We start from the raw sequence: 15,726 nt of genomic DNA on the forward strand, positions 1-15,726 counted from the left end.
AATTTCTCTTTTTCCTCTTCCAGATCGACCAGCTGATGAGGAAATGCTGGATATTCAAGCACGATAAGCGGACAACCTTTCACAACCTGATTCAAGGGTTTGAAACAATTATGAGCAAGATGTAATTCGGTTTTTATACTGTCAGTGCTTTAATGGTGTGTCAAAATGTAAATGCCCAAGGCTTTTCACTTTTTAACTACTGTAATTTGTATTCTGACTGTGCTAGTGTGTTCAAAGGATCGGTTTTCCAACAGTTTTCCTTTTTCTTTTTTTAAATTCAGTCAACAGTTGGATCAAATTAATTATGAGGTATGGGAGAAACAATAGCTTCAACTCCTCTTGCACCAGTTACTGCAAGACAGTTTTCTCTTTGTTATGGTCTCGCTCCACCCTGAACTATCCTGATGAATGTGAGCTGAAAGCAGTGTCAAAAATTGCTACAGTTCTCAGCACGTCTCAGTGCAACCTGTAGCATTTAAAACACGTTTGCTGTTCACGCTTATTCTGTGAACCAGTGGATGTAACAGTAGTCATCCTCATTTCTTATGAAGTTCTGAGGAAGTTTGGAGAAAATTCTGGCTGATGAATCCCCTCCCTGTGCACTTACATTTCAGAAACAAAACAAAAAAAACCAAAACAATTTGGCATAAAAAAAAATCTTGAGAAAAAGAAAATAATAAGAAGCCAGCTGCAGCTCCAAGCTCTTAAAGATACTTTCAAAGTGTTATTTGATTATCCTATTTCAAACAGTTGAAAAAAAAAGGCATGAATGAGCATGTATATTTATGCATTTCATCGAGAAGCCCAATTTCTGGATCAATGTATTTGCTTTTCCCAGCCAGCCTTCCATGCCCTCCTTACCCCTCTCTCCCCCCGTGATGTAGCTATTAAGTGTGCAAACACATTGATCTCCAGCTTGTACTGCAACTAAGTGAGCTACAGTGCCATGAGATGTGCACGGGACAGTAATTAACCGAGGGGGAGAGAAAAGACAATTAAACCATGCACAGATTTAGGGGGAATACTCCCCCAGCAAAGAGTAACTCGGTAGAGTTTTGAGCACCAGGAAAACTTACCTAGGAGAAGGAAAGAACACTTTGACCCTACAAACGTCCTCTTGTTATCAGTAGTGCCAGCAGAGGGGTGCACACAACACTTGTTTTTTGTCAGTGAACCTCCTTGGCCAGCATGCTCGTGCATTTTAGCAGTTTGTTCCTGTGAAGCTGCTCCCTTGGCGTAAGGTGACTGCTTTAAATAATAGCATTGGCCGTCGTCTACTTTGACTTACAGTCTCCAGCCCCGTGCTTGTGACGTATTCCGCTGATCAGCAGGAGAGCACAGCCCTGTGAGGCTCCCTGGGACCACGCACTTTGTGTTGTCAGGACCAGAGCTGGCATTGCAAATGCCACTGAGCCGCACTGCGGCCCCGTTCTGTAAGGCTGGGCTCTTCCAGGAGCACTGGTTTAACTGGAAACCTTTGGCTGACCCATATCCTACCCTTTGGGCAACATTGTTTTTCCACCAAACCTGGATTCTGAAAGTGGAAATAGTTCTGGCAATAATAGAAAGACATCTTTAAATATCTATATCTATATATATATTAAAAAGAAGTTGTAAGTAAGAGCGGCAACCAGGTCAGATTTATTTTTACAGTATTACTTGTTTTTTTTCCTGTACGTACGTCGTGTATGAGCCCAATTTAAATCTGTAAGCACTTTGTTACTCTTTATACAAACAAATCTAATAAAGATTTTTTTTTCTCCATGTGAATACATTTTTGCACTCTACGTTAAATGAGGCTCTATAATGTGACCTGCATAGGAAGGGCGAGCAGAACAGAGGATCCTCGAAGCTGGGAAAGACCTCTGAGCCCCTCCCGTCCAACCCCAGCCCCTCACTGCTGTGCCCATCACCCTGTGCCCAAGTGCAACCTCTGCATGTCTCCCACATGCCCACGCTGCCTTCAGAACAACCTTCCCCTACATTAAATGGTCACTTACTTAAAGGTAGGGCAGAGGTGGTTCTCCTCCACAGAACTCCACTGTAAACGTGTACCAAACACTTTATTTTCACTGAAAAGGGTAACAAATTAAGAAAGTTGCGTATACAAACAGTTTGAACAAAATATTACAAGTGAACTTATCAATACATACAGAATCCCACCCCCCCAAAACGTCGTGTCTCCCATTAACTGTGCTGCTATTTGGCTGTCTTAGGCATTTGCTACCTGTATGCAGTGCATGCTGTCTATCCATACAACACCAGTGAGGGAGGAGAGATTTTGATGTTTAAAAAAAAAAAGAAAACCAGGAAAAATCTCTCTTCTGGTCACACACTAAAGCTTGAAATACAGTTTAAATTGTTCATAAAAAATAAACACAAATCAGTATTAAAAAATATGTCTTCAGTACTGTCTACCAAACTAGAGATTCAGGCCTGCTTTTACAGTCTTAATGGCAGAAGTGAGTGAATCGGGTCCAAATCAATCTGCAATGGGATTCCAAGGGTCCCCTGCCCATCACGTCTAGCCGTCACAAACATGGATTTCAAATAATGCTTGCTAACTCTTCAGCCAAGAGGAGAAACAGCAGAAAAGAAAGGCTAGCCGAAGGTGCTTCGTTTGTGAGCCCAAAATACCGAGTCCTTCTTAAATACAAAAAGACAGTGAGAGCCACCTGGCTGCAAAGCAGTGCAGGGCTGAGCACCTACCGCCGCGCTGCCTGAACGTGAATGGCTTCTCCTTTGGATAAGAACTTCACACGACAGGCGAGATGGAAGAAGCAAAGAGAACTGGAGCCAGGATGCTCCACTCCAACAGGGCTTGGATTGCAGCAAACGTCTAAAGATGGCTGGAAAAAATAAATAAATAGAGAGAAGAGCAGGCAGGTAGAACTGAAGAAGGCAGCTGAGGAGAGCTGTAGGGGCACTTCTGCTCTACGTGTGGCTCATCTGCATTCAGGCAAAGCCTAAGAGGTGGTGCATATTCCCCCTTCTGTCACCTCCACCCATCACCTACCACGTTCCTGCAGGAAGGAGGACACCAGGCTGCAGAACACCACCAAGTGCACTTCCAGAGCATTCAGGAGCCCGCTGCTTTTTGCTCTTTTGAGCTGGTGCTTTGCTGTGTAACACAGCTCCATTCACAAACTGAACTACTCCAAGGAAAAGCTGTGGATCCTTTGCCCAACGCAGATAAAGGTTACTTCATTGGCCAAATGGCAGCTGTCCAAATAAAATCTCATACTGCAAGGCAGCACGCTGCGTAGGATCGCGCTTTGAACAAACATTTATTGAAAACATCACAGCGACTCTAGGAATACATTTGGTATATCTGCACTCCAGGATTAAGAGGGAATTTTAAAAATATAAGGGTTGTAAATGCAGAAATCTTAATCCTGGGATAAGCAAGATCGGAAAAAAAAAAACCAACAACCCACATTCTTGAGTTAAAAAAATAAGAAAGAGAATTGCTATTAAGACTTTGTCTTTAACTTCCTCAGCCTGAGGACTAGAGAAAGAATCCGTGTTCCCCCCTCAGTGTTTTTATTGCTTTCGGCTGTACGCTGCCAGGAACTACAGAGTGAGCTGGTTACCTCTCTGGGTCGGCTCCAGCTCCCCGTTTGCTTTGGTGGCAGATGAAGGACACCCATCCACCCTTCCAGAAGGCAAGTCAGACTACTGAGAAATGGCTAACGGCGTATCGGCGCCTACAGCTCACTTGGCAAACCTGCCTGTTACACAGGGTTGCTCCTCTTGGGATATTCAGAACCCACGGAGAAAGAAAAGTTATTTGTCTGAAGTTAAGGCAGCAATAAATAGCAGAGGTACGCAAGGCTTGCCTTCGCCTATCAAGGCAGGGCTGACTCGTCGGGTCTCAGTAAACGCGCTTCTTCTTCAGCGAGGATTCTGCGTAACGCACTGCGGAGCCCTGAGCGTGCTGGCCGAGGTACTCCACTGGGCCAGGTTCTGGGGAGGCAATGAGGTACGAGGAGCCTCGCTTCTCGCTTCTTGCTGGAGCCACCTGAGGGCAAGAAGAAAACAAGCGACACATGATCCAGAGCAACAGCATCAATAAATAAAGCTCCGGTCTGGAAACGAGCAAAGACCAGGAGCCAGCAATCGGCTCCAAACGCCCGCTCCTCCTGCTTTAGGCTGGCTATACACAGCTCATGAGTCAGTGGTTGTGCCCTTTCCCTACAAACTGATCGTAAATGCACAGGTGCCCGGCTGCACATGCATGTCTGGGAGGGCAAAGGGCTGGCAGGGCTGGAGCCCAGGCTGCGGGATGCATACTGAGAGGTAGCGGCTTCCTGGCCACGCTCTGGCCATCTTCACCCTTTAAAGCACAGCGTCAGTGGGACAGCTGGAGCTCTCTTGCTTTTCTTGAAGAGCTGAACAGATTAAAGTGCCCCAGTACTGCAAGCAAGGTGTTTAAGGACTTGTTATCCAGCCATGCCAAAGCGTGTTTGTGTTGCTGGCCACTTGCAGGCAGGAATTTACATACGGTATTCAAGCGAGGGAAAGAGCAGTAATACTGCTTTGAATCACAACTTGGACTGAGGTGCCTCACACCGATGTCCCACAGCAGGGTTCTGGGGGGGGAGTCAGGGCCCAGTGCCCCACAAGGGCACCAGGTTACACCAGGCTCACACTCAGCTCTTTGGGATGCCTCACAGCGGGCAGTACGACATCCATGGCACTTAGAGCCACAGGAGCTACACAGAGAGCTCACCACCCTCATCACCAAGTCTTCGTACATCTCTCTGCCCTCCGTGTGACGCTGGTTTCACTACCAAGGGCTGCACCATTTGCCTCACTCTGACAGACTGATGTGTGCTCTGCAACCATCACCTCAACCCAACGTGAGCACAGCAGGCAGTCTGGGTAACGCCTGGCTCCTGGATCAGGCCAAGTGGGGTTCTGCTTCATGCTGGAATGGGTGTTTTAGAAACCCTAACACATCTCACAACCCAGGAAACTAATTCCTTTATCAAAAGCACAGCTCTGCTGACCAAGCACCTCTGAGCTAAATATTCCCTAGCAAACCTCTGGAGCTTCCCTTGCTAGTTCACATTCACAGCTCAAGTTACTCCTTGCAAGAGTCCAGTGCCACTTTAGATGGCACCTGTCATTATCACAAACAAGAATTTACTTTCAGAAGGATTTTGCTTTTCCCCAACACTTCCTGCAGCACTGCGGACATCATTGTGCGCTTTGCAGCTCCCAGAACATGAATTCTAGAGCCCTGGGCACACAGCTCAGAGAAGCAGGAGAAAGTGAGCGCACACACAAAAGCACACCGTCCTAACAGCACCGAGCCTCTCTGGGAGCAGCCTGCATGCCCTCCTCACTGAGAATTATGTTTTAGTTCTAGGAATGAGAGAAGCACTCGCTCTAAGTTATACTTCTGCTCCGCCTGTGCCAAGGGCTGCTCTCGCTCTGCCTTGTATGGCAGCCAGCACTGCACAACAAGCTGCTTAGCATCACCTCAGTGCAAGCCTTCCTCATTGGCTGGAAACAAATGGAAAGGCAGCAGCTTGCTCTCACCCCAGGCTTTCTCTGTGATGCCGTTATAATTTCCCCAGTTTCCATCACATCAGAGCTGTTGGGAACCAGAAAGCACAACCTGCCTATGGGGAGTTTTACACACTCAAGCCCTGCCCCCTCTATGCTGAGATGTGCCCCAGGCAGCCCACCAGACCTTGCTGGCTGCCCACAAGCCACAGATTACCACAGCTGCTCTGTATCTCATACCTCCCCATCCCCACTGCCCACGTCCCTCAGTGTCACATCCCCACGGCTCTGAACACCCCCAGGGATGCTGACCCCCACTCTTGTGCAGCTGTGCAGTGCTGAGCGCTCTTTGGGGGAGGAATCTGCCCTGGCAGAATGTGGGGCCATCACTTCTCACCCTATTGCCCTTCCATGGCAGCACTTGGGCCTCCAGAGCCTCTCAGATTCCCATGCAGCCGCTCGGTGGCAGCATAAGACAAACAGGGAGAGCTTCCAGCAGTGCAGGCTGGCTGTTTCTTGGCAGCAGCATTTCATGCCCCGCCAGCACAGGGTCCTGAAGCACCACACAGCTGAGAGATGAACAGCCAACACAGACGCTGAGAGAAGAAAAGTAATTCTCACCTCAGAGGCTTCATTTTCAAATTCATCGACTCTTGCCTGGGTAGAGTTACAAGCCTGAGCATAATGCTGATACCACTGCTGAACAGCCTCCTATAAAGGAGGAGAAAACCTCTTCCCATTAGCTGTCTACTAAGATCACTTCAAATGAAAACAATTCCTGTGGCCTCACGGGACACGAGGATAAATCAGAGGCAAAGCTCTCCAAGAAGCATCAAAACATGTTTAACACCAGTGATAAACCTCAAGTCAAACATTTAAAGCTAAGTTAAGTGCTTTGGAGATACACAAGGCACTGCTGCCTAGACAGGGGTGTAAGTGCAGCATCACTGCTGTAATAGGGAAGGGACAGGCAATATGCAGAGATGAACGATGACAAGTGGCATCTCTGGACCTAAGTCACATCACTGGAGTCCTTTGTACATCTGATACCAACAGTAATTGCACTAATACTACATTACTAATTTTTTTGACAGGAATTCAAGGATTTGTAGATAGAAACTACCTACACAAAGTACCAAAATAAAGCCAACGATTGGATTCAAACAAAACCATTCAAGATGACGTCAGAGCTCACACGATACAAAACTGCCCATGGACATCCCTCCTGCCCCTTTAACCATCACTGTCACCAGGTCAGTGTAACTGGGAGCCAGGCCCAGCCCCTGCAAACTCCCTGCTGCAGTAAACACTGAGCACTGACCCCATCCCCACCAACCTCCCTGCTCAGGGGTCTCCCTGCTACACAGAACACTCAAGCCCACTTGCTCGCTAGCCCCAAAATGTTTGGAGTGAGAGACTGTCTTGCTGCCAGCCTAGGAGCAGAGCTCGTTTCTGCCTGCCTAATGAGGGGTCAGGAAATTCAAAGGGGGAGGAGCTGAGACAGGGCAGGAGGAGTGTGAAGCACAGCCAGGACGGGGGTCTCACAGCACACCCAGGACTTCTACACAGAGAATCTATACTTATTCAGCATAAAAGCGTGTTTCTACACTGATTAGTGACAGCCAGTGAAAATGTGGAAGTGTTGTTTCACAGTGTATCAACGTCTGCAAAATCCTACTGGAGGATCTTGGGGATGCTCAGAGATCACACCCATACCTGTAAGTACTTGAAGGGAGGGTACAATGAGGATTGGAACCAGGCTTTTGCCAGCAGTGCCCAGTGCAAGCCCAGAGGCACCTGGCAAAATCTGGACCCCAGAGCAACCCCTGCTCACCAGGCAACACTGCTGAGCTGGGCAGTGCTGGGACCAGAAGGGTGCTGGGGTCTCCTCCTTGGACATCTCCAAACCTGGATGTGGTGCTGAGCAGTTGAACCCAGAGGTGCCCCCACTTCAACCATGCTGTGATTCTGCATTGTTCTCAGAAATAGGACAAACTGATCTCCAGAGCAGAGGCAGCCCTCCAGCACAACGGCTCTGATCACCAAATGGTAAAAACGGTGAAGAAACACCCAAGCTGTGAATCCAGCAGGCAAAGGCCACAGACATTCCCAAAGCTATGCAATGACTTCTACCTCACAGAACATACTCTTCTCTGGGACACAGAACATGCTCATCTCTGGGGTCTAACCAAAGTTCAAGAAAACTTTAAAACCGTCTCAGGAAGGGAAAAACTTCTGAAGAGAGACCAAAGACAAGCCAGGAGTTGTATGAGAACAGCTGTTTAGATGACTGTACTGAACTCAGGTTCTCAAGAAGCAAACTTCCCACAGTTAAGACCCTGCAGCAGAACGCACTGAAGCTTTTTCTGACTGCACCACTGAAAGGGAGAAACTATCAGCAGTGAGGACTTACAGCATTCACCCAGAAGAAAAGGGTGGGCTGTGGCTGCAGGGGGCTCATGGTGTTGGGCAATCTGTTCAACTGCGTGCAGGGCCTTGAGACCAAAGAGTGCACTGAGAGCAGCTCAGGCTGGGATCTCTGAGCAGCCTGCCACAAATCCTGCTGCCACAGCTCCAGGTGACAAACCACTCATCAGCAGAACGTGCTGCAACACAACGTACCTGTGTGTACTCCCCGTGCTGCTGAGCGTAATTAAAGTAATTTTCCATTGCATGTTGTGATGTGGTTCCCTGAGACACAGCAGCATCCACGATGTTGTTGGGCAGTCCGCTCTGCTGTGGTGGACTCGAGGCTTTGCTGGCAATTGCTGTTTGTAACACAATGAACAGGCACAGCTCATGCAAACTGCACAAACAGGATTGCAGTCTTGTTCAGCAATGCTCTGGGATTACAACAGGAATCTGCTACTTCCTATCAGACTGTGCTTCAAACTAATCAGTGCTATGAATAATTGACAGGATTTCTAGAAGGTTATCTGCATCAGCTCACCTACCAACTCTGAAAATGTACCCTCCTCATGTAGGGTCAGGACAGATTACGTTGTAATTTTAAGACAGAATTCAAGGTTTTATTGTGTTGTGGCCACTGGAACGACCTGCTAAACACAACAGTGATTTGCCACATTCTGGTTGAGGAAACTTTACAATACAACTGCTGAATGTCTGCTTACCTGGAAGACAGATACCAGGCAACACGCTTGCCAAATTCAAGTAGGGGTTGGTACTAAGGCGGATTTCTTTTGGCGGTTCTCCTAGCAGAGAAGTCTGTTTTTTCGAAGGAGGCTGTGAAATAATGGAATACATCAGTACACACTGTAGTCACACATCTGTCAGAAACAGGATAAGCATCCCAGCATGATTTTGAACAAAGCTTAGCTTGTTCTGGACAAACTTTTAAAATAAATACCGGGGACAACAATCTGGATGCACTGCCCACATGTTTTTCTTGACAAATGATTGTGTAGGAATGCTTCCCTTCAGACTCTAAGTTACTAAAGGATATTAAACAGCCATCACTAGCTTTTGCATTCAAGTAAATGAAAACTAATCACTCCAGATTAGGGAGGCAACATTCTGTTTGTTGGCCAAGACAAAGTCAGCTCTGGTCACCCGGAGTCAAAAGCAAGTGAAGGACAAATGAACCCTGGACTGGAGAGATGACACCGTCCTCGATCTGCCATTATAACATGTCTTACCCATCACCTATTTATAAACCCTTACTTTCAAAGAGGGAAATGTTAATGAGTGGAAATGAAGCATCAGAACTGAGTCACTTCTCCACGCCGCCAGCAGTGCTTTCTTCCCTCCGAGGTGCCGCGAAGGGAACCCACCAGCACTGCATGCCCCTGCCAGGGAAGGGCTCTCTGAAGAGAGATCATCTGCAGCTACAGACAAACAGTGCGACACGGGAAAAAAGCAAAGCTCATTCCGAGGGAAAAACCACTGCCAGCAGCTGCTGTTTTCAATAACTGAGTGGCTGGGTGGGACAAAACATGACATTAGTTGCACAGCGTTCAGAAAAACACAACTAAGGATGAGACAAGCAGTGATGGCAAGCTGCATAGTCTGCCTGGAATAACACGGCTCCGAGATGTTTACACAGCATCCTAACCTACACTTAGCTTGCTCGTTTTTTCAAAGCTCTTTAAAGAAAAAAAAATCCATCACTTCCCAGTAAACTGGTATCAAATCACCAAACTGCTCAAAAACCAAACACAAGAGAGGCTCTTGGGGTGGGATGGCAGCTCAGTATCAAGGATCAGGACTTGGGTGACTTGCCACAGAACAGATGCTCGCTTATTGGGCTGTCTATGATGCAGAAAATAAACTACTACATCTACAGGGATTTTCCTGATAAACACTGTATTTACTCATTGAAACAAATGGAATATAGAGCCATAGAATCACAGAATGGTTTGGACTGGAAGGGACCTTTAAGATCATCTCGTTCCAAACCCCCTGCTATAGGCAGGGATATCTAGACTGCTCATCATTTCATCACATTCCCTTTTCACTAAAGGAAGCACTGAACTAAAGTACTGATTTTATATGTGCTGCATATTCTATCTCTGTGTATCCACCCATAGGTAAAACTCCACTTTGTCACAGCAAAATGGGATTTTACAGGTTGCTTTCTGAAGTAGGATCAAAGTAGGCACCAATACTGCCTACAATCTGATCATGTCAAGTGCTTCAAAAACACCAAAGCAAAAGTGAGATGGGATGCAAATTAAGCAAGAAAACATCAAAATACATATGTACATTATTAGAAAAAAATGTAACTGCACAGACCAGATTCTGTCAATGACAGGATATGCTGAAAAAATATCAGTAGACCATTTTAGCTCAGGTTAAATCTATGTCATCCCCCCCCTGCCTTCATGGGAATGAATATTAAAACTAATTTTAGATTAAGGAGATGTCAGCTGTGGCTAAGGGGATACAGAGCTCACATGGAAAATTAACACACACACATTCATTTGTATACATACACCGTCTGGAAATTGAAAGGTCCTACACTGTGCCAGCACAATTGCTCCTGATTAGTCATGAAATTCAACCACAAGTCCAATTTTCAGTGTTTAAAGGGGACGCTGCCCTTGAGATAATTTCATCATCAAATACTATGAAGCACACACATGGGGAAAAAAAACCCTTCAGCGCTGTAAAAAGATTCCTTTGTTAATTCATTTGGACCACCAAAGAGCATTGTTGTTCTCTCTCTATAATTCATAACTGAAATGACCTCAAAACGTCTCATGAACGATCCTGTGATCTGACAGATTCTACAGTGAGGAAACTCAAAGAGGAGCTGCAGTTCACACCAGAGCTTAAGGAGAACGCTTGAGGTTAAGCGATGAGAAGCAGCAGAAGAGCACCAGCACCGTCCCTGCGCAGCCCTCCTTACCCCCAGACTCGTGTCAGCGCTTTTCAGCTGGTTCAGTTGATTCTGCTGCTTGGCGTGGCCGGCCCGCAAGGCTCCTGCAGCGATGTTGGTTACACCCTGATGATACGGCTGCGACCCCGAGACGACTCCTTCAGCAGTCAGTGCTTTATCCGGAGCATTATTTTGCCCTGGTATGGCTTGCCCAACAATGTGCTGATTTGGAAAGAATGGCAACAAGCCCATCCCCGCTGCTGCTGCTGCTGCTGTTTGAATTGGAGGCAGATTAGATGCTGCAGTCAACCATAAATGGAGAAACTTTTCTGTTAGACAGGATTCATCAGTACTTTTTGCTGGTGGCTTTTATTAAGCGATCCAAAAAAATACACGTAGAGATCTACTTCACAGCTATCACAGAACACTGACTTCTGGTTATAGACTTTATTTTTCTGCCATATCGGAAGCAAACTCTATTGAAAGCTAATTCTATGAAAGAAAACCCTGAGTTCTCTCATTAACGCCTATCAGAATTAGTTACTCACCCTAAAACACTTAGCAACAACATCATAGAGGATCCTATGCAGGGAAAAGCCTCCAACTTTGACTTGCATTAGTAAAATCCTTCACAAGTGGAACAGCTAGAACACATTCTCCAAAATTAAAATCTAGGCATTCAGAATGGGTTTCGTTCTGTTTCCCAAAGAAGGCAGCTCTTCCCTGCTCCTGGCTACTGCCATCATTCAAGCTGCCTGTAAAACTGCAGAGTACACAGCCCTCAGTGAGGAAAAAGAAAGATGTTCTAATCACAACTCATCTTTCCTCATAGAAACCGAGGGCATCACTAGTGCAGGAATTGGCTTTCAGAGCTGCTATCTGCCACAGATTGGACATTAAAGCTGCCCTGCTTAATGAACTGAATGCAGAACAACTGTCTGCAGTGCTCCTTCAGCTACTCAGGTTTATCTTCTTTGAAGCAACAAACCCCAGGATTTTGAATAAAAGCACATTCCAGCTGTGCTAAACCTCTAGTAACTGAACAAGCAGAATTTTCAACCGTCTCTGCAAATATTCAACAAATGCAACAGAGTACTCCTTCTTCCCTGAGCAAACAGATGAGAAAATCCAGGCAACAAAGCGAGGCATTTCAAGTTCAAATGGCCACAACCTGCTGAATCAACAGGCTGAAGACAGCTATATAGCAATATACCTTGTTAACCTGTGTAATTCTTTGGCTAGATGACTTGCATTATTGTCCAGCTCTATGCCTACCTTCCTGTCAAGTAACAAGGTTCAAACATAGTTTGCTTTTGGCAGTGCGGGAGAAAGGAAGATGCTCCATTTCAAGCTGAGCATTTGTACTGACTTGGTATGAAATAAAAGGTCATTTACACTTGAGAGCTTCTCCACGGGTTCCCATGCCTGAGCTCACTGATGGCATTACCCCTATTCCCAGCACAGTCTGCAGCAGCATTGTTGGAGGCTCTCCCAGCAAACCTGGTTTCTATAAGGAAGAACAGAAAGCCATGTAAATGATCAAAACCTGTCTGCAGCTATTTCTTTCACATTCAGTTAATCTTTTCACATACTCTAGACAGTCAAATTACGCTAGATGAGAAAAATACCAAAATACAATGATTTATCATTTCTAAGAATGTCCAAAGACAGCTGGAATTAAAGTGATGACCTTACACTATTGGCCTGGATGTTCTCCATCTTCATCAGCTGCTGCTGCGGCAGTGGGAGGTGAGCAGGGCTCTGCAGCAGCAAGTTATTTGTGTTGCCCAGAATTGAATTCTGTGAAATCAGTACAGTTGTCAGTTAGCAGTCATGGAAAACAGCACGCTTCCAAAACATTCTCAGATGATCCTGCTTACAGAAATTCAAATTAGTTCCTGAATTAATACGACAAAGGAGAGCAGCTATTTCCTCCAGAGAACTAAATTAGAATCACCAAGGATGGAAAAGGCCCCCAGCATCACCCAGTCCAACCGCCCAGCTATCACCAGTCTTTCCCACTGAACCTCAGTGCCACATCCACACCTTCCTTCAGCATCCCCAGGATGGTGCCTCCCTGATCCCTGGGCAGCCCATCGCAGCATCCAACCACTCTTTCAGAGAAGAAATTTTTCCTGACACCCAACCTGCCCCTCCTGGTTCGTCCACACTTCAAGTTCTTTCAGCCTCTTCCTCCTAGCTCTTTTTTCACCTCATAACCACAAACGCATTTTCTGATGGCTTCTAACAAAGCAAAAGTATACTCCAAATAGAATCCAGACTCCAGTGGCACTCTTTGGTCTAAGCCAGCAAAGAAACCTACCCGTGGCCTGAAGCCTCTGCAGAGAGACGAAGCAGAGATGGAGAGCTACCTACAGCATGCCAACATGAAAGACGAGACACAAGGACTTCAGCAGATTACGAGCTGTGTGAATAAGGACTTCATTGTTTGTTAATGTTTGCATCGTGCCGTGCATTGCGTTTCTAATACATAATCTCCACCAAACATCTGCACAGCTTCCAGGACTCCATTACAATTGGCAGGGACTCTCAGTCCTCGCTTCGCTGCTGCCAAACAGTATCATTACTTTCAAAGAGCAACAGCCACAAGTTTTTACTCCCCTTCTGTCGGGAGCTACCTACGTGAACCTTTCCTCCACCAAACATTAAAAAGAATGCTTTCCAACAAACATTCATTCAGAAGATGACAACTTGTTAGCAGTGCTTTACCCAGTTCACAAAATACTAGTATTCTCCAGTCAAAATCCCTGGAATGCTGGTTGCTACCACAGCTGAGGCACCTCACCAAGAGCCTTGGGGGCACCACTGTCAGACTGTGCCACTGCTACACCCCACGCTTTGTGCTTAGGCTCCAAGGAAAACTTACATTCATTCTGGATCCCAAGAGCACGTTGTGAACACAGCCTTGAAACTTCCTGACAGCCACTCCTGAGAGTGATCTGCCAGGCAAAACACGAGTTGCCACACAGACCTTTCCGTATCACAGTGCAACAATAGATACACACAACACTAACCGTGTCAAATCACAACCAGCACAGCCTTCCTTGTGCCCAAAATTTCCTAAACAGCCTGCTCAGCAACACCAGGTAATGAAGCTTGAAAAGAAGCTCTCAGGTTGTGTGGCTTTGCATATCTTACGGTCTCCTGCAACACTCCTTGCAGGTATTGTCAAGCTCTGGTTGTACCTCTGTGTAATGAGGTCAAACCATGAGGTAAAAATCTTTCCAATATGGTCTTCTCTTAAAGAAAAACAAAAATCCTTCAATTTTTCCAGCTCCTTAAAAGCTGTAACAGTACACCAAATAGTGTATCTTATGAGTTACAGTGCTGGATACTGGAGTAAGAAACATGAAGTTTAAAACAAAGGCCCATGTATACATTAGTTCTGCATCTGCTATTTTAAGGGTGCCAGTGATTTCCAGCAGAAATCATCCATGGCAGATCACTGTTCCCAGTGCCAATGCATGTTCCTTCTTCCAATGAAGATGTGTTAGTTCAACTGGCAAACATTCAGAAATAAAGATCGGATCGGTTAGATCCCTCAGATTCCTCTCAGCTAACAAGGAATTAGTGAACAGCTGGATGAATTAGGAGAACACGTCACTGTGAAAGTTCAAAATGTGTTGTTTTGGCACACGATAACCATAACTAAGAGAATTTGCAACAAAAAAAGTTAGAAGTCACGCTACCTCCAGGCTTGAAAGAGTTCTGCATGAATAACCCACTTGTTCACGTTTCTCTCCGTTCAATCTCTTTTTATCAGTCATTCTAAAATGCTGTCCCGGAGTTATGCTAAGAATATTTGTTCCTACCCATTAAATTACTTTACAGAACTCTGAAAATAAAACAACAAGAACAAGATACAGAGGAAACTCAATCAGCATGTGACTTGGGGGGTGGAGGGAGAGTCAAGTCAGGACAGCGTCTGCTCCTGCATGCTGCACTCCATTTCAACACAGTAACAGCAGTGACCCGGTTCTTTGCCTTCTGAGAATACTCTGAAATAAGTCACTGAATAACAGAAAAATGTGTCTAATAGAAAGGACCGGGATAATCAAATCACTGCCAATAAAATTCCAATTACTAGATCAGGTTTGGAGATAATTAATTGACAGGAAGCCTCCTGGAAGAGAATTAGACATGGAAGTCTATCCAAAAAGAAAGCACTAAGTCGTTTGGCTGCAGAACTCTAAGCCAAAACCATTGGATTGTCATCAATCATTCTGTGAGCTGTGTAAAACATGCCTCTCTCCAGCTGTGATTAGAAAACATTCACACTGCCTTCCAAGGAAGCAGAGATTCTTCAAGAAGGGCTCTAGTAACTAAATATACCGATGGAAAATGCTGTTTACATACAAAAAGTACAAGCAAATCATGGTTGTTTTTTTGATTGCACAATGGGACAAAAGTCTTTCTTTAAGATCTGTGCTGTTTGCCAAAAGAACTAGTAAAGCACTGGACTCTACTTCCCAACGGGAATTTCTGAAACATCAGAAACAGCAAGTGAAAGCAGTACTCAAAGGTACTTAAGAACAATCCCCTCTTGGTATTGAAGGTAAATGCTGGCTCTTGGCAGAGCTGGAGAAATGATAGAACCTGAAGCAAGCTGCTGGCCAGGAGAACTGCTGCAGGGCTGGGCTGTGCCTGTGGGCACTGCTCCAATCACAAGTTCATCCCCAATGTCCCTTAAAGGATCTACAGAGATTCTGAAGTCTGTATGGAAGTTGGATCCAATTTACATTATTTCCAGATAGTCTGAAAAAACCTGAAGCAGCCTACAGCCTTGTTTTCTTTTTTTTTAGACTGAGGAGTAACATCTGCAATTCCTATTTTTATGGCCTACATATCACACT

At 45.7% G+C, this 15,726-nt stretch overlaps 2 protein-coding genes across 2 annotated transcripts in view; one reads left to right on the forward strand and one right to left on the reverse strand.

Annotated features, from left to right (window-relative positions):
• The window catches only part of JAK1 (Janus kinase 1), a 55,890-nt gene extending 54,116 nt beyond the window's left edge, over positions 1 to 1,774 (forward strand). The window contains exon 25 of the mRNA XM_052666844.1: positions 24 to 1,774. Coding sequence (XP_052522804.1) covers positions 24 to 125 — 102 coding nt within the window. The 3' untranslated portion in view covers positions 126 to 1,774. The remainder of the gene's footprint in view (positions 1 to 23) is intronic.
• A 268-nt stretch (positions 1,775 to 2,042) lies between these two features.
• RAVER2 (ribonucleoprotein, PTB binding 2) overlaps positions 2,043 to 15,726 on the reverse strand; it is a 30,289-nt gene continuing 16,605 nt past the window's right edge. Inside the window, 6 exon segments of the mRNA XM_052666860.1 lie at positions 2,043 to 4,021; positions 8,137 to 8,282; positions 8,646 to 8,757; positions 10,883 to 11,121; positions 12,248 to 12,359; positions 12,548 to 12,652. Coding sequence (XP_052522820.1) covers positions 3,875 to 4,021; positions 8,137 to 8,282; positions 8,646 to 8,757; positions 10,883 to 11,121; positions 12,248 to 12,359; positions 12,548 to 12,652 — 861 coding nt within the window. The 3' untranslated portion in view covers positions 2,043 to 3,874.

Source organism: Tympanuchus pallidicinctus, unplaced genomic scaffold, assembly GCF_026119805.1.
Source record: "Tympanuchus pallidicinctus isolate F22 unplaced genomic scaffold, pur_lepc_1.0 scaffold7, whole genome shotgun sequence".
Lineage (NCBI taxonomy): Eukaryota > Metazoa > Chordata > Aves > Galliformes > Phasianidae > Tympanuchus > Tympanuchus pallidicinctus.